This window comes from Cydia splendana, chromosome Z, assembly GCF_910591565.1.
Source record: "Cydia splendana chromosome Z, ilCydSple1.2, whole genome shotgun sequence".
Taxonomy (NCBI): Eukaryota; Metazoa; Arthropoda; class Insecta; order Lepidoptera; family Tortricidae; genus Cydia; species Cydia splendana.
The window spans coordinates 43,340,558-43,358,928 of NC_085987.1; the positions used below are offsets into that span (position 1 = coordinate 43,340,558).

The 18,371-nt window shown below is 38.2% G+C and overlaps 1 protein-coding gene across 1 annotated transcript in view; it reads left to right on the top strand.

The window, feature by feature from the left end:
* The window catches only part of LOC134804150 (protein phosphatase 1 regulatory subunit 12B), a 103,987-nt gene that overhangs the window by 17,587 nt on the left and 68,029 nt on the right, over positions 1-18,371 (top strand). Inside the window, exons 2-6 of the mRNA XM_063777095.1 lie at positions 13,496-13,626; positions 14,747-14,865; positions 15,665-15,813; positions 16,524-16,679; positions 17,651-17,816. Coding sequence (XP_063633165.1) covers positions 13,496-13,626; positions 14,747-14,865; positions 15,665-15,813; positions 16,524-16,679; positions 17,651-17,816 — 721 coding nt within the window. The remainder of the gene's footprint in view (positions 1-13,495; positions 13,627-14,746; positions 14,866-15,664; positions 15,814-16,523; positions 16,680-17,650; positions 17,817-18,371) is intronic.

Genomic DNA, 18,371 nt, shown 5'->3' on the forward strand with positions numbered 1-18,371 from the left:
AACGGTTAACCTCGGGATAGTTGGATGGTGAAAATGGCGTTATAAGCGTATTTCGGCGCATAGAGGCGCTTTCCACCAAAGGTTGTCGCTGCAGGAATTTCTAGGTCTTTATAGTTCAAATGGTACCTTCAGTTGCAGCACATTTTAGTTTTAGTTTACTTGCGTATTAGCGATTCCCTTTGTAAAAACGGGACCCTATTACTAAGACTCCGCTGTCCGTCCGTCCGTCCGTCTGTCACTAGGCTGTATCTCATGAACCGTGATAGCTAGGCAGTTGAAATTTTCACAGATGATGTATTTCTGTTGCCGCTATAACAACAAATACTAAAAAGTACGGAACCCTCGGTGGGCGAGTCCGACTCGCACATGTCCGGTTTTTTTTCTCTCCCGCCACAATCTGCACGTTACATCTCATTTCATTCTCATCTGAATCTTACATTATGTCTAAATATGTAGAATAATTTACGCTGTCGCTGTATTGTCTTATGCGGTAGTTAACTTTATTACTGCGTATTATGCACCCTTTAATGAATGAGTTACACACGACTACACGAACATACACCGCAGAGCAATGGAAACTGTTCAATTGCTTCGGGAAATCCCAGGTTTCGGGTTCTTTGCCAGAATGTGGTTTACGAGTTACCTGCCTCTAACCAATGGCGTGTGCTGTGCCAAATCTTCGAACATCGAGTGTAGCTGACGGTTTCTGCGTCATGAACTATAGACATTGAGCACCAAAATTAATTTCGATTTTATCTGTGAGTGGGTAAGAGTTAAATTTAAATACTTCAATTGTTAAGGTTCCTCAAACGCAACGATGCTCCTAATCTCATGGTGGGTTTTATTTTATGGTACTCACAGCAATGTCAGCTCTCGAACAACGCGACTAGGTTTAAACTCCCTCGCTCCTACGGTGTTTCTTTTAGTTATTAACTCTTTTATATCTCGTAGTTACGCCCTACGCGTTTGCTGTTCTGCCCTATATCTCACCACTCGTTATGTTTACATCATCGCCACCGATATCTATCGATACGCGTGTATTTTTAGTTTTTACATTCACACGAATAGACGTTCGCGTGTTCCTATTCCTGTTCCTTTCTTGAATATTACCAGAAACAGAGAGCGATGTAAACTTCATTTGACGTTGAAACTGCCCCACTTTTAAAGTTCAGTTTGATATCTTTGATCAGTATACGCTATAGTTTATAAATAGGCTTATGCGAACTTTTTGGCATCGTTCACTGAGAAATGGGTGACTAAAAAGCGTTGATATAATGCTGGTGGAAATCGTATTCGTTTGAGCGCTATTTAACGTGGACAGTTTGTTGCTACACCTACTATTTCTTTTGCCCATGCCTGATGCCTGCATCGCTGTATGGATGAAGATTGTTTTTATGGGATGCCGCATGACAATAAGGAATTTCCTTTTTTTAATACCTACTCAGGAAGTGTTGGGCTATTTCATCAGGAGTATTGAGTATTTAATTGAAAGAAAAAACTCTCCGTTATGCGTATTAAAAAAAAAAATTACAGTTTTGTTACGATACTTACGATCCTTAGAAAAGGTACTTAGGTAAGATTAGTCTGCGTTAGAAAATCTGCACGTACAATTTTAACCGTTGTAATTTATTTTTGTATATTTAGTTATTAGAGTACCTAGATGTTTTGTCTGTCTTCTCAAGTCGTCACCATCAGTATGTGTGTATGTATGTAAATGTTATTAGTAATAGTAATGCTATCACCACTATATTTAGGAACAGAAATGACATTCGATATATGGTTATGTTATGCCAATGAGTCACATTCTGTAGTCTTGTAATAAAATATGATCTTTAAACTTTAAACTTCAATTAAACCTATAAGCCGTTGTTGTTCAACTTTGCTTTAGTTACCTGGAACAAAAAGAAAGATCATTTCATTTGTTTGTGATCTGATCTAAAATTATATACCGGGTGTGGCCTGTAACACGAGCAAAGAATTAAAACATAGATTGTACTCCTCAAACGGTGACACTTTTGTTCAACAACTTTTAAAAATTATGAACTATTTAGACTCCCTATTTTTCATACAAAATAAATTTAATATTATCTTCAATTGATGCCATCGCCACGCCATATCATTGTGATTGACGTTGCTTGTCACGCCTTAAACATAACAAAATTCGCAATACATTGCGTCTTAGAATAAACTTTAAAGTGTATTAAAAATCAAACCACAAGTTATTTTTAAAAGTAGCTGAACAAATGTTGGTCAGTATGAGGAGTACAGCCTACAGTTTAATTTTTTGCTCATGTTACAGGCCACACCCGGTATATTATAAGATTTATCAACGAACGGGATAAGTAAAACATTAGCCTAGTTTGGTAATTACATACTTTACAATGAACAAAGTTGTAAATACACGACATCATTCCCGCACCAAAAACCCACAATTTATCAATCGCTGGTGGGACTACGTCGGATTGTGTAAATGTGTAAAACTGTCCTATAAATAACCTATAATATTTTATTTATTGCGTACGTACTATAACTATCTACTAAGTGACACCGTCTGGCGGCGGTCTGCGACCACGATTTGGCAGATGGCACTCATAGCTTTATAGTGCAAATGTTATAAAATTAGTCGAAATCAGTTATTTGCCTCAATGAGCCTTGAGTAGATGTAACAGAGTTGAGAATTAAACAATTCGAGCTTAGATGATTATTAAATAGGGTGTTCGGGTAAATGCACTCTGAGTTATATCAAAATTGTAAATCAATCATAAAAATGACATTATACACGGTCGTGGTCAATATTATCGCGAAAAGGTAAGAAAGAGAAGAGCGATATATCGAACTGCACCAGGGTTAGAATTCGGTTCGACAGTGTGTTGACGCTTTCAAGATTCGGCTTGGCACCGATCTCAACCATATCCGTTGGTAGTGCATATAAAAGGGATAATATTTTATTTTATCCTTTTTGAAGCCGGTTTTACAATTTTTTAATAAATGTATAGTTAATAATTCTGATGACTCTGATGTTAACCACAAGATGGCAGACCACGAGCATCCAACACACGGTCTCTAGTGTCTGCTGTCTTTTGACTTGCTTTTGACATTACATTCTACTGCATCAGAATGATTGAGTTTGACGTTTTATGCCATGATGGCTTAGAGCATTTAATAACTGGAGTGGCCATTAAAAGCTTACCCCTCTGCCGAAAAACTTGCACAATTATGCAAACTTTTGTATGGACTGACATGGCTATTTGTACGTTACGTACAAATCATGTAGAAATAGCAATACATTTGACGTCCCCTCCCCCGCAAAAATCGGCAGACTGTTTCGTAAAGAAAATGACCGCGATGACATCTCCAGTTACTAAAGGCTCTAAGCATGATGGCGCCGATGACCGATAAGCATTTCTGGTGAACGATGGCCTTCGTTAGGGCTCATTTAGACGGCGCGAGAACTCGCATGCGATTTTAGTTACATTACAGCCGACCGATCCAATGACGCAATGTAATGAGACTCGCATACGAGTTCTCGCACCGTCTAAATGAGCCCTTAGGGTGAAGTGAAGCGATTTTTTTTTAGATTAGAGAGTAACGGTCAATAATACAGGGTAATGAAAGAAAATAGGGTTCCTATTGACAACGACTGTATCTTCTCTCTCTCTTTCTCTCGCACTGTTTCCAATCGCGATCTTGGGACCTTCGGTATCGTCCTTTTTCTACCAAGTACTTGGGCAATCCTTTAGTTTCCGGCTTGCTGCAATCCTGATAATGTCAGGAGATATCCTGAAGTATGGCAACCCTATTTGAAGACAATGGTACACCGGGCGCCATTTATAAAACATTCGGTTTAAGATAAATAATTGTTCTAAATTCTCTAAATGAGGTTAGATTAATAAATGTGGGCGTTGCTGACGGCTCCAGTTGTTTTGAGGAATTTGTCTGAAAGCTTTTTTTACGGTGTACAGTCACGCTTAATAATATCTGTATGCCCAAGGTCACTACGAGTTTTTACTTCTCTCGCTACTTCCCATGCATAGATGGTAGGATCCTAATATATATGTGCTATACGCGTGCCTCCGTTAGGGACAAAACATACGCAATGCGATACTATGATTGGTCGAATTTATTTGATGATAATTTTACGGTGGGGAATAAAAAAAATGTAAGACTGTGACAACGACAAACAATAATAATACCGTAAAACGGGGTCAACAGAAATCGCGGAGTGAATAGAGAAATTTTGAACTTTTTCTTTCAGGTCAAATTTAAAAACGTACAACTCTAAAATTAGATTTGTTGGAATGCGTATATAGTAGACTATTTATTCTCTACATTGATACCAAAAGAACTTAATCAAACTGCCTAAAAGTTAGATTTTTTTGACTCTAAAGTAAGGTCTCGCCGAGGTAAGAAATGAAGCCTGTCTGAACTTTGTTCTAGCGGTAAATGATTTGACATTAACTAAGTAAAAGTTAGCTAAGCTGGTAATATAGTATCTGTAGTACCTAAATAATAAATAATATCACAAATTTTCTCTATAATGAAGCATTTTTTTGCAAAAAACTAATAACAAGCAATTTTACGTGATAAAGGGGTCAGTAGACACGCATATGGGGTGAGTAGTTACGCCATAGGGGGTGATTAGATACCACAAAGGGGTGTAGAGACACGCCTTGGGGGTTAAAAGACACGAAAAAATAATTTTGTGTCAAATAGCTGTTTAACACATATGTATACCATTTTCCAATAGAGTATTAACATAATAATGACCAAATTCGATGCCTATGACAACTAAAACTTAATATTTCTATTCACCCCTTTCTTGTGTCTATCGACCCCGTTTTAAGGATATGGAGAAAACAGGTAGTTTTCTTCGATTTTCTCTGAATTGGGTCGGTAAAATTTTTTTTCACAAATGCAAAATTTAAGAACTAACCAAGACTCAAAAAATGATATCAAATTTTTTACTTTTATCATTTGGATTATTGGCGAAAATCGTCCTTGAAGTTGAAAATCGATGCTTTTCACCCCGTTTTACGGTAGCGCGTTCGCTGCTACTCCTACTGAAAGATACATAATACTATCCCGTATGAGTAATAGGGCCGGATTTTTCAGCCGACTCAAATTTCCATGTTAAAAAAAAAACCATGCCAGTTGTCGAGTATGAGCGTATAATATAAAATATAATGCATTTTACCACTCCATCAACAAAAAAAAGGTTAGTAGTCTTCCTACCGTCACTTTGTAATTTAACTAGCCAGATTGCAAAATGACGAGAGCTTTCAATTTTACAGTGACATATCTCAAATTTTCTGCAGGCACCTATACGTAGACGTACGTATGTAGTCGTGTTTTTTTATGGCTACAAATATAATGACCACCAAAAAATACTTTGGTACCCTAAATAAAAAAATCATGCTTACCAAAAAAAATTACTGAACACCAAAAAAATAAGGCCTACACTGAGAGAAAAAACTAACAAAAACACACTTAGAATTACAAAAATAAAATTTAATCCGGGGACAAGGAGAGTCAACTAATAGGAACAAATTGACTTTTGCAATTTCCATTTAGTAGGAAATACAACAACTATATTTGTAATTTGAAGTATGCTAGAGTAATTTCAGAAATTTGGTCTTGTTATTCCGAGAGGTGCTTTAGCAATATCGGAGGTGATGACGTCATGGGTGAAAACTAACCGTTTTGTAATTCTAAGCGTGCTTTAGCAATATCGGAGACGATGACGTCATAGGTTTTACTAAACTGTACTGCGATTCCAAGCTAGCTGTTGTTATTCTAGAGATAATGACGTCACAGGCAAAAACTAAACTGTTTGCAATTCCTCCGCCCCTAGCAAACGGGCGCCGCGAGAGCATGTCGCGCGCGTGGTAGCTACCCGTCTCTATTTCTGTCTGTATGAATAAAAAAGCATTTGGTAGTATATCTCTGTACTAAACAGGCACTATAAAAGCCTGTCGAGATATTCTACCCATTCCTTTCTTATTCATACAGTCAGAAAGAGACTAGTAGTTATTGCGCGCGCAACATGCTCTCGCGGCGCACCTGTGCTAGGGAGGTTGGAATTGCAAACAGTTTAGATTTACCTTTGATGTCATTATCACTAGAATAACAACAGCTAGCTCGAAGTTGCAGAACAATATATTCCTGTAGACCCCATCAACTACACAGTAGGTCGCGGGTTAATATGTGCATGGCCCACAATATATCCTAAATTTATTATTTAACTTAAGTATGTTTTAAACAAAGAAGACACGAGACACGCCCGCCCGACATCCGACACAATACTAACTCTAACCAAATGAACGTAGCAAGTAGCTGTGTTGGTATTACAAAACTCGTTTAGTGATTGGTACAACAATGAACATAAACACAACAACTCTATCTACTAAATACCAGTAAACTTTGTAATGTCGCTATAGTAACAACTGAATTGTTATTTTAAATGGGGTAATGTTATTCCCGCGAACTCGTTTTTTAGATATTACAAAACTATGTAAGTGAGACATTTACTAAAATCATAACTTGAAATCACAGATGCTTTTTTCCAAAAATCACAAACTTTACTAGTAAAAATCGGAGAATTTTAGTAGTAATAAAAATGGATTGTAACAAATACTGAACTTTGTTTAATGCTCCATTTACTAAAGTCTGTTTGCTGAAATTAGATTTAGTATTACTGAGCTGTTTGTAGAAATAAATAAATTTTACAGAAATAGTGAAACTTCCATGATTACTACTAAAACTTCATTTTTTCCCCCAGTACAGAACTGTTTATTAATTCCTGGTGGTGATTTTTCTCTCAGTGTAAAAATACAAAAGTACCACCACTTTAATTACGACTGCACTTCAAATTGTATTCAAATACCAAATATATTGAATGATCACCAAAAATCATTAATGATCACCAAATCTTGAAGACCAAATTAATGCGATATTTTCACCTAAATAAACCACTATGATTACCAAAAAATGTATACATATTACCAAATAAAGTAAACTGATGCCAAAATTACTAGCCGCTCCCGCTCAACCCCCCGTAGCCGGCACCGCATACCTACCTAACCTAATCTACTTTTCTAGTAGCATTTCGTTATGCTACTAGAAAAGTAAGTTAAACTGTTATCAGTTACGTGGGTTAGGTTAGGTTAGCACTGCGACCCTTACAGAAACGAAATGGTACTAGAAAAGTAGGTTAGGTTAAGTTTCAACTGCTACCCATACAGATACGAAACGCTACTAGAAAAGTGAGTTAGGTTAGGTTTGAACTGCGACCCTTACAGAAAAGAAATGCTACTAGAAAAGTGGGTTAGGTTAGGTTTGAACTGCGACCCATACAGAAACGAAATGTTACTAGAAAAGTGGGTTAGGTTAGGTTTGAACTGCGACCCTTGCAGAAATAAAATGCTACTAGAAAAAGGTGACGAAGTGGATTAATTAATTTAATAGGATAACGATATATTAAATGTTTTCACATTTTTAATTAAAATGTGGTTACAATTTTTGTGATCATTTACTATTTTTGCGTTTACAATAATTATTTTGGAGCCATTTGCTTTAATAGGATAGCAAGAATTAAAAATTTGGTTATCATTTTACATTAAAATGGAGTTCTAATTTTGGTGGCCATTTACTATTTTTGGGTTTACAATGATTATTTTGGTGTCATTTTCTTTAATAGGATAGCAAGATGTAAACATTTGGTTATCATTTCACATTAAAATGGGGTTTGAAATTTGGTAATCATTGACTATTTTTGGGTTAATAATGATTAGTTTGGTGTCATTTCCTTTAAAAGGATAGTAAAATGTAATAAAATTGGTAATCATTTCACATTAAAATGGTGTTATAATTTTGGTGATCATTCATGATTTTAGGGTGGTAAAATAGATTTTTTTGGTATTAAATTTTACTAAATCTGGTGATCAGTTAAATAGCAGCCTTTTTTTATTCGTCTTATATTAGTGTTGTTTAGCATTGCATTGTCTTAAATCATTAGATCGGCGTCGCTAGCGCATCCGCGTTTAGTCCACCTGATTTATCGCCGCGTTTTGTTTCTATAACGCGTATTTTTAGCGCGCTCATATCTTTAGATAGCTCGCAATTGGGTCGGTGACTTGATCTATTGTGTCGGGTGCATTTCTTACTGGTACAGTCGACGTCAAAGATATGTGTTTACATTTTTTGCCTTATTACAAGGGAGTAAGGTGCAAAAGTGTAAACATATCTTTGACGTCGACTGTACCACAAAATCGATGATAGAGTACAGTCAGCAGCAATAGTTGCTAAAATCATCTTGACGCGACTTTATTGTTAAGAGAACAAGAGCCATCATAAATGTCACAGTTTTGACCGAGTTGAGCGAAGGTTTCCGCTTCAGCTTGGACAAAATTGTTCTCCTGAACATCCTGTATGAAGCGGGATCGATATTATTTATATACAAGATGAAACAATAATAGTCGGGATCCGTATAAGGACTTATTCGGGGTAAGGGTCCTGATTAGGAAACAGTAGAAGAAATTTTTTTCACCCTGTAGAATATTTTTGTCGATTCTGTTTTTGGAAATTTTTAAATTAGTGGAGCCTTAGGGATAAGCGAGGTCAACACAGAGCACAGAGCACATACACAGTCAGTTATGCTCATTTGACATGGGAAATAAAAAAAAAACGATACGAATATTAAGACTCAACGCTAAAAGTAATTATAGAAAAAACGTGATTGCCAACTGTTATTTCGCCTCATGTAATTGCCATGTGACAGTTTGTAAGATTGATTATCAAACATTAAAACTGTGACTTACGTAGTATTGGTATTATTATTTTATAATTTTGTTACTCCGTAAAAATACGACAAGTGTCCGACGCCAAGAAATTAAATCGGTCAAGTGCGAGTTCATAAAACTCGCGCACCGAGGGTTACGGAACCTTCATGAGATAATTGAAACTTGTCCGTAAGTAATAAAATAAATGAAATGTCCGTACAAACTTTTAATTAGGCATCTCATGAAAATATAAAAGAATTTAGACCAGTAGTATGCTTAATATCTATCTGCAAAACGCCTAATTATTGAAACGAATTCAACATTTTTTCTTTTGATTGAAATAAAAGTGTCTTTCTTTAGTGTAATCTCATCAAAATTTCAAGTACCTATAATAAACACACACAAATGTAATCTAAAATCGAAAATGATTTATTTTTGTTAATTAAAAATAATCAAGATAAAGTTGTGCTTACACAATTTCACACTCTATCACTACAAAGAAGTCTGCGCAGACACCTGAGCCTCTATCATCAGTTTTGACATTGACATAACGCTCACGTCTACGTAATTTACTTTCTGTACATCTCGCTTGCACTAATATGCGAGTACGAGCGAGATGCATAGAAAGTAAGTTACGTAGACGTGAGCGTATATGTCAATGTAAAAACTGATGGTAGACGTACTGTCCGTAGAGACTTAAATTGTCCGTTGTGTTGAGCGAAACACACGATAACTAAATGACATCATTTATATATCATAGTGAAACTGGCCACATGTGAACGGGCCTTTATCGTTCAAAGGGGGCTTCAGCCGCTGTCACTGACCGGCCCGAATATTTTTCTGATGGTTTGATGTAGCGCCGGTATATATAGAACTGGGCCGGAAAATTGTGCCCGAGGTCAAAGTGATTCGGTCTTACGTCACTTGTGCAAAACCCCGATTCAAATTCAATAACTTGGTATGGTTTTGATCAGTGCTGGGCAAAGTACGGCCCGCGGGCCAGCTCCGGCCCGCGAATGGATTTTATCCGGCCCGCCGCCGGCCCTATGAAATAATTAGTATATGGGCTATGTGGCATTGGCCCACGATTATCACAAATCAAAATAAATTTTGGCTACAACTCTGGCCCTCCACTTAAATTTCCTAAACTTTCTGGCCCCCCATGAAGAAAGTTTGCCCACCACTGGTTTTGATCTTATTTTGATATGAACTCGAAGATCGCTCGCGCTGACGCGAGTCACGCCACGATTTCGAATAGCCCCTGTGACAGAGTAGGGTATTTTTCCTACTAGTCAAATTAGTTACTTTTTTAGAACTGTCAAAACGATTTGCAAATATGGAATTTATATGAAACATTACATCGTGACGTCACGGTCAACTCACCTACTTTTTATATTTCTATCCGATTTATTAAATAGACCTTGTGTTTAAAAATAACTCCTATCTGTGTTTTTCTAATAATTATCTGGTGCTTTATTTCATGCATGGTGTAAAATAATTTATTTTAAATACAGTATAATACCCTATTTAGCCACATTGACCTTATGAATAATCTGAATTTGTTGAAATGACATAATAATCGTGTGCCTCGCACGCCCGACATCCGGACTGATAATGAAACGATAGTTAAGTCCAATGTCATCGTGTTTCATTCCATTGTGGATCATAATTTCATGTACCATCGTCGGCACTGTAGACTGACCAGACGTATACCTTATTGCCAGGACGTAAAGTCTATATTGATCAGTTAATGTTGCAGGTACTCAACTATCTGATATGTCGTTTGTGTATACGTTAGCTTTGACAATTATTCTGTAGTACTACTTTTTTTAAACTCCCGACCCAAAATGAGGGGTGTCATGTGTTTGACGCCTATGACTATCTGTGTGTCTGTCTGTGGCATCGTATCTCTCAAACGGATGGACCGATTTCGATGCGGTGTTTTTACGTGAAAGCGAGTTTTACGTGGTTCTTAGCTATGTTTAATAAAAATCGATCCAGTAATTTGAAGAATATCAGCTCTTTTACATATTAGGGGCTGTCCATAAATTACGTCATCGCTTTTTGACGATTTTTGACCCCCCTCCCCCTAAAATCATCCAAAAATCATGCTTCGAATGACCGCGTTTCCTCCTACGTCATGCTACCATCATCCAATGTGCAGAGCCCCCCACCCCTAATTTGAAATGACGTAATTTATGAATAGCCCCTAATGATGTAAGGCATTTTCGGAATAAAGTGGTTTTAACTCTTATGAATGAATTAGCTTAGGGTTTTTTCTTAAATTTTAATTCAATATAAGTAATTATACAAGGCTTTATAACTCTTGCAATGTTTGTATAAGTAAGTATACTTACTAAGAGCAAAGACATATGTAACTCCGTATAAGATGAATAAAGACTAAGAAAAAAACGTGCCTCGGAAATCAAGAAAAAGTCATTCTCGGATAGATGGCGCACACACCTTTGGCCTATGGTCGGCTAGATGGCGTTGACGACACCGTTTCAAATTTTACAATTTTAGCACATAGGTGCGGAATGAACATGGGTCAAAATCATTTATCCATATATATAAATTTTTTCGATAGTTTTATACGTTTTCATTTTGAGTTTTCGTCGTGTGTCGGTAGATGGCAGTAAATTTACTGTAACTACAAAATTTACTTTGACAGGAGCCCTCTATCTAAGAGTTAGATGCATTGGGATAACTTCTACAACGGGGCAATTTTGAAAATCTCTAATATCTACTAAGCTAGACGCACGTCATACTTTAACAACGCTATCAAACGCTTATCAAGGCATACGGGATAGTATTATATATCTCTTTAACCCACTCTGACCACTGACCAATTCTCCAAGCCGAATCAATCTAATGAACACATCTATTTTAGTAATGATTCTATTTCTATATTTGTATAGAGAAATTACATAATATGCGAATTCTGTAGGGATATACTGCTATGAGTTGCTGTGCGAAATTATATTTAATTCATTCGTTTTAGGTTTGTAACGGCTCATATGACTAATTTAATTAAAAATGTTTGTACAACTTATATATATGCATGCCATAAAATTCACTGCACGCCTACCTCCTTTTTCATCTCCGTTATATTAAGAATATAGACGTACTAATTAAGTGTATAGAGACTTCCTTCACAATAAAAACTCCATTGTACTAAAAGTCGTATGTGATAGGGAGACGAGGCAAGTTCGGCCTTTTCGATGTATTGGAGTTGGTAAGAAGTTGACCGCGTTATATGCGATGAGGGTCCCAGCGATGAATGCTCCAGTGGGCTCGCGCTAGGGCTGTCCAATGGTTAATATGACGCTCAAATATTACGATAGTTCATTAAAGAACTTGAAACAAAATTTTAGGAGCGTGGTTTCAAACAATAAATGGGTTAACAAGTAAGATTCGACACGAAAAAGGGCGCTTTTGGTTTACGTTATAGAAGCCGCAATTGATTGCAATCAATCTATCAGGATCACCCACTGTTAACCCCACTTTGTTATATTTAAAGCATTATTCTAAACATGTAATTCCAATTCAGAATTCAATCTCACTGAGATTTGACATTACCTCTAAAGTCTAAAGCATGCAAATGTTTTTCGTTGCACAGATGGTACAGTACCGGCTAATAATTAAAAATCATGAACATTTCCTAAACAAGAGCAATTACATCAAACACTCGAAAAGTTTATTAGAATATGGAAATATACCAGTAATTTAATAATTAATAACGTGCCATTAATTAGACCCACTAATACTACTACTCGGTACTATAATATTTAATTTAATTTGCATATTTTTCCTTTTGACAACCCTGGATGGCACTGACCCTGCCACGGTTCCGTACTGCTGCGCCTAAGCTAATGCATTATTCTTATGCGATGCTGAGATGCAATGGCGAATAATTCATTAATTACTAGTAAGTAATAGTCATATAAGGTAGTCCCAAAATGATTTTTAGTAATGTTGTATTTGCGAATTTTTAGCGAAAATGATCTGCGCACAAAATGCCTCTGCAATCTCTTTTAATTTGACACGCAGTGTAGATCAAATGATCATATTAATTAAGTGTAACTGCTTCAGCGAATTCTAAACGGAACATTATGCTCGCTCGTGTTTGGATGATAGAAGAAAATATTGTTTTAGCAATAATAACCGCTTGGGTTGCACGCTACTCTTCTGGCTTTTACTAGGTGTTTTTTAGAATTAGAAAAATAGTAAACAGTCTTGACATGTCTTTTTATTGCGAAACACATTTAACGGGACTCACACTTTACCGATTTTTAAAATAATTATGTTTATTTATGAGTTTTATGACTAAACAAAGCAAAAGCGAAAAAGATGATTGACTCTCACAGAGGGTATAGGATAAACTTGAGCTATCGCAGACACTCAGTTTTTGAGAATAACATATTATGCTAAATTGCGAAAGTATACGTACATTTTGCAAAAGAGCTCCGAAAATTGTGGTGTGTTTTTCTTCCTTGTTTCTCTTAGGGCCAGTTGCACCAAACCGTCTGTCACCGTTAAAGCGTGTGCTAAATATTATTGTATGAGAAATTTCACACTTTACTGTTGTTTGACATTAATCGGTCTGTTAAATGTGGTTGGTGCAACTAGGCCTTATTTGCCTTATGCGATAGTTTTCCATGTTAATATTTAACACTCATTCATTAAACTTTCTAACAATTACCAACGAATGTTTCCAGGCATGCATCGACGACAACCTAGACATGGTAGAGTTCCTCGTGGCGCACGGTGCGGACGTGAACCGCGGCGACAACGAGGGCTGGACGCCGCTGCACGCCACCGCCTCCTGCGGTTTCCTCAGCATAGCCAGGTGAGACCCGCCCCTGACACACGAGTCGCTGACACTTTAGACACCTGTACACCCCTGGTTGGAAGAACCACATACTGTAATCCCTCGAAAAAACCTCGGAGCACGTACCACAGCCGGAGCGATTACGGAAGGAAAGTTTCAGGGTGTGAGGATGCACGCCCTCGCCGGCGAGTGCTTCGGTAGTGTAAACCGGCGGTCGGCATCATATCATATCAAACAATTCTTCCATTAGAAAACAATGGCACATAACATAACTCTAAGTGTAAGGCCTGAGTGGACGCTCGAAGCGGAGCGTTCAGCCGGGCGTGCAGCGTGGCGTCGGGCTCACAAGTGATTTGAGCAGCGTGCATTAAGACCGCTCCTATACGTTTGCATTTGTTTAACATCCACGCCACACGCCCCGCCCCGCTGCACGCTCAACTCGAGCGTCCACTCAGGCCTTACACTAAGAATTACTTGGTAACGGTATTTATTAGCGTTTTTCACAAAACTTCCTTGTTACGCAATGCTAAGTTTACTCAGTGACATCGCCGATAGCTATTCCAAACAATGACTCAGAGCTAAAAACTCCGTTGCATAGACTACGGATTATTAACCTTTTGAACGTCACTATTTTTTATCATACGCCGTAGTAAATCTTATTAGAATGCATGGAGATGCTTAGTGGCAAATTATTAACAAGTTTTAAATTCAATATTAATCATAGGGCAAAGCTAACATGGTCGAAATTCAGCACTATATACAGGGGAACTACAACCCATGAGGTTTAGTCATGTTTCCTCACGATATTTAACTTCAACGAAAAACGACTGGCAAACGCTGTTTCAGAAAACCTCATAATTATTGGTTCGAATTTGTGATATTCGAATTGGGTCAAGATTCTTTTCGTTGTCTTGTTTTTTTGTCCCTTTAAAATATGACGTGGTGTAGCTTTTTGTATGGGGTGAAATCTGCTCTCATGTAAAATATCTACAGCTAGAAAAACATGTCATAGGCTCATAGCACTCGACAACGATAATAATTTTGAACCATTTGAAAGTCGCATGCTTTAGGCTACTGACGCTCTTTCTTAACTTGTGACTTTCTTAATATTTCTCTAATTATTTGTAAAAATATTCAGGTATCTCCTGGAGAGCGGAGCGGACGTCGCAGCAGTGAATTATGACGGTGAACTAGCGGTCGACATCGCCGAGAGCGACGCAATGGAGCAACTGCTACAGAAGGCTATCGATGAGAAAGGTGAGGACAACAAAAACAATGATTTCCATCCTTTTATGCTTAATTTTAGGAATTGTGGCACCGCATTTTACTGGATTTATGTAAAAACAGTTTGCTATTGGATGACTTGCCACTGAAAGTCGCTTTCGTACTAAAACTGTCAAATTGAGTCGGTACAGTCACGCTCCTTGATTGTTATACCATTTAGGGTCCTAGCTAAACTGGTTGTTCAATACTTGCGCTATGGAATGTCTAATTTAGCTAGGACCCTAAATGGTTCAACATTCCCGTGTGTGGTGACTGTACTTTCGTGTCGTTCGTGGCATAATACCAGTGGGATCATATTTGAACTCTAGTCAGGCTAGTTATTCAAGTTCGTTGAGCCAACAGGTAGGTGTCTCCTGACGCCTATCCCTCCATCTTGTCAAATGACACCTGGAATGGGCAGTATCCTGTACATTTATTTCTGGGCTTGGTAATTAACGACGGTACTGTCAAAGAATTTAATTTCCGTACCATGTCACCTGTCACTGTCACGACAATCAATATGAAAGTCGCTAGGGACCTCAAAATATTGCCACTGTGACAAGGTACGAGATGGTACTGAAATTAAATTCCTTGACCGTACTTAGCGTCCAATATTTACTGGCCTGGGAGAGTCCTGTGACTACGATGGGGAGTAAGCTTGTACACCAACATGAAGCTACTGTCGGGAAAATCGAAAATTCCAATGGGACCCGAACCCAGCCGTAAAATTATAGATGATGATGATGATGAGTTTTCCAAACCAAATAATAATTACAATATTTCTGTTACGCAGGCATCGATTGCGAGAAATCACGTAACGCGGAAGTGGACAACCTGCTCAGCGACGCCAAGAACTGGGCGGCGAACGGCTACGTGGAAGTCAGGGATCCCAAGACCGGCGGCACGCCACTTCACGTAGCCGCCGCCAAGGGTTATATTGATGTAAGTGTCTGAAAAGCTCCTTAAAAAGCCTCTGAAAACCCTTGGAAAGAGTACTTACTGGTCGCATGGCAAGGAAGCGTAGGGGTGGACGTATGTCCACACGTTGGGCGGACAGAATAACGTCAGTGACAATAAACGCCACATTGCAGGCTAGCATGCACTGAGTCCAGGGCTTAGAGAGCGCTAATGAAGAGTGCCCACAATTATCACGTCCCTCAGCCATGAGGTTACGAGAAGGAGAGGAGAAGTGTCTGAGACTGATTATATTGAAAACTGCAACCCCTTCATCGAATGGCCGCTCATATCCTATCTGCTACCGTTGCCGGTTCTTGTAAATAATGCCTTTGACTGTAACCGGTAGCAGCGTTTCGAAGTTAGATTTTTAGAGTTTTGAGTTGAAAGAATTACGAAACACATACGTCTCGCAATGCCGATCCCTAATCCAAAGGAATAAATCATTTTTTCTTAGCCTATTTGAGTGTCCTACTGCTGGGCAAAGACCTCTCCCCTAGTACTCCATAACTCCTGATTTTGTGCTTCTTCTGGCCAGTTGTAAAGGAGGTGTAAAAGTCGTCTCGTCATCACCTCCCTGCCCACGCTTCTTTACCGGCAACCACTTGGTGGCTATGTTAGCCCACCTACCCGGATGCATGCCAACATCCACAGACAGATTGACAGAGTTTGTTTATTAATATTTTTTATATCCCTAGGTGGCCAAGATGCTTCTGGAAGAGTGCGGCGCGGAACCCGACTGCGTAGACTACGAGGGCTGGACACCATTGCACGCCGCCGCGCTCTGGGGGCAGAAGGAGGCCGCCGCGCTACTGCTCAAGTGTGGGGCCGATCCACATCTCAAGAACTATTCGGTATGTATGATCCTCTACGTCCCACGGTCAAATTACCTCCAGTTGGATTTAAATAATTATTACATGGAGTAGAGTTGCTTTTGTTTTGTTTCAATCGATTTCAAGAGTCCGCAGCAAGCTCGGTTCTCCATACAAACGTAGTTACGCTCTCATTTTAAAACGACTAGCTAGATTGCTCTGAAACTTTGTACTTACGGTAGGATAAGGTATATGCCTATGCCTGTAATTCAGATAACATAGTTAAAAAATTCAGCGAATTTAAGTTTTTCACACAAAACTTGATTTTGCTCTATTTTGTTTGTTTTATATGCTGAAGCTGTATAAACTAATTACAGGCATAGAAATACCTCATGATGTCATTTTATGTTCAAAGTTAATCATTACAATCCAACACGTAGTTTTAAAATGAGAAGGAAACTCCGTTTGTATGGGAAGGTGAAATTCGGCCGAGCTAGCTGCGGAGTCTTAAAACGAAACAGATTTTCTAATATCATGGATTCAACTTTGACTGCTAATATTTCTTATATAGCGGGACGCTAGAGGACACTGCGGGGGGTACGGGCAGAGCTGCGAAAGGAATCGTTTAGGTTGCACAATACTAATACATTATAACAACAAAACAGTACAAACTTCAATCAATAAGAGAAGTATCTAATGTCAAAATAACAACACTTTAATATAACACGTCGAAGGTATGTTCAGTTGTATGTACATATCATATACCTCTCGCGTCGCATGATGGTCCCTATGACAGTTCTTTTTTATATGGAGCAGTTGACCCATAGATATTTTTTAAAAGAGCACATTCATTTATTTAGAAATGTAACAAAATATGGTAAAATAAAAACATATAATTTCTTCAATATATATTTTTTAATTAATTCCAAATAAACTTGAAGGAACTGTAATAGGGACCATTATTTGACGTGAGTAGTATACTTATATTGTAACCCCTAATGTAATATTTCCAGGGCCAAACCTGCATGGACCTAGTGGACCCGAGCATATCGTCGTGGCTCGCGGACGCCACCCTCAAGGCGCCGCGTCGCCTCAACAACAACAACAAACGCAAACTCTCCCCGCCGCGACACGAGGTCAAGCGGGTCGAGTTGCAGATCACAGGGGACGTGGTTAATGGTGAGCAAATATTTAGATAATAAACGTAAAACTTTACGGGCCTGATTTAGTTAAATAATGTTTTATCCCTATCATACAAATACATAAGTCAAAATGACAGATAATGACAAACGATTCGTAGTTAATTCAGGCTAGTACCGCATTTATGAATAACACCTTTAGTCGACGCTGTAGACTTAGCATGAAAGCGCCCCGCGAAATAGATTACCCGCCCCTTTCTAATTAATACAGTTAAGCTCTATTTATTTACACGTCGCGAGAACTTGCATGCAATATTCGATATACTTGGTTGGTCAAATCTTGTCAGTAGCAAAAGGCGGCAAATTTGAAAAATCGCGGGTTAGCAACACTGTTTTCGAATAATTCCAAATCGCGTGTCATCTGTGTTTTATCTGTGGAATGTGGCTCGTGAATGACAGCCATCTTGTTTGTTTACATTCTAAATCGTTGCTATTTCAAGAGAAATTTCTGCTGTCACCATTATATTAAATAAGATTGTGCATGTGCAACTTAAGCACCGTCAAGGTGCCTACAATGTACAACCATGCCCGTTAG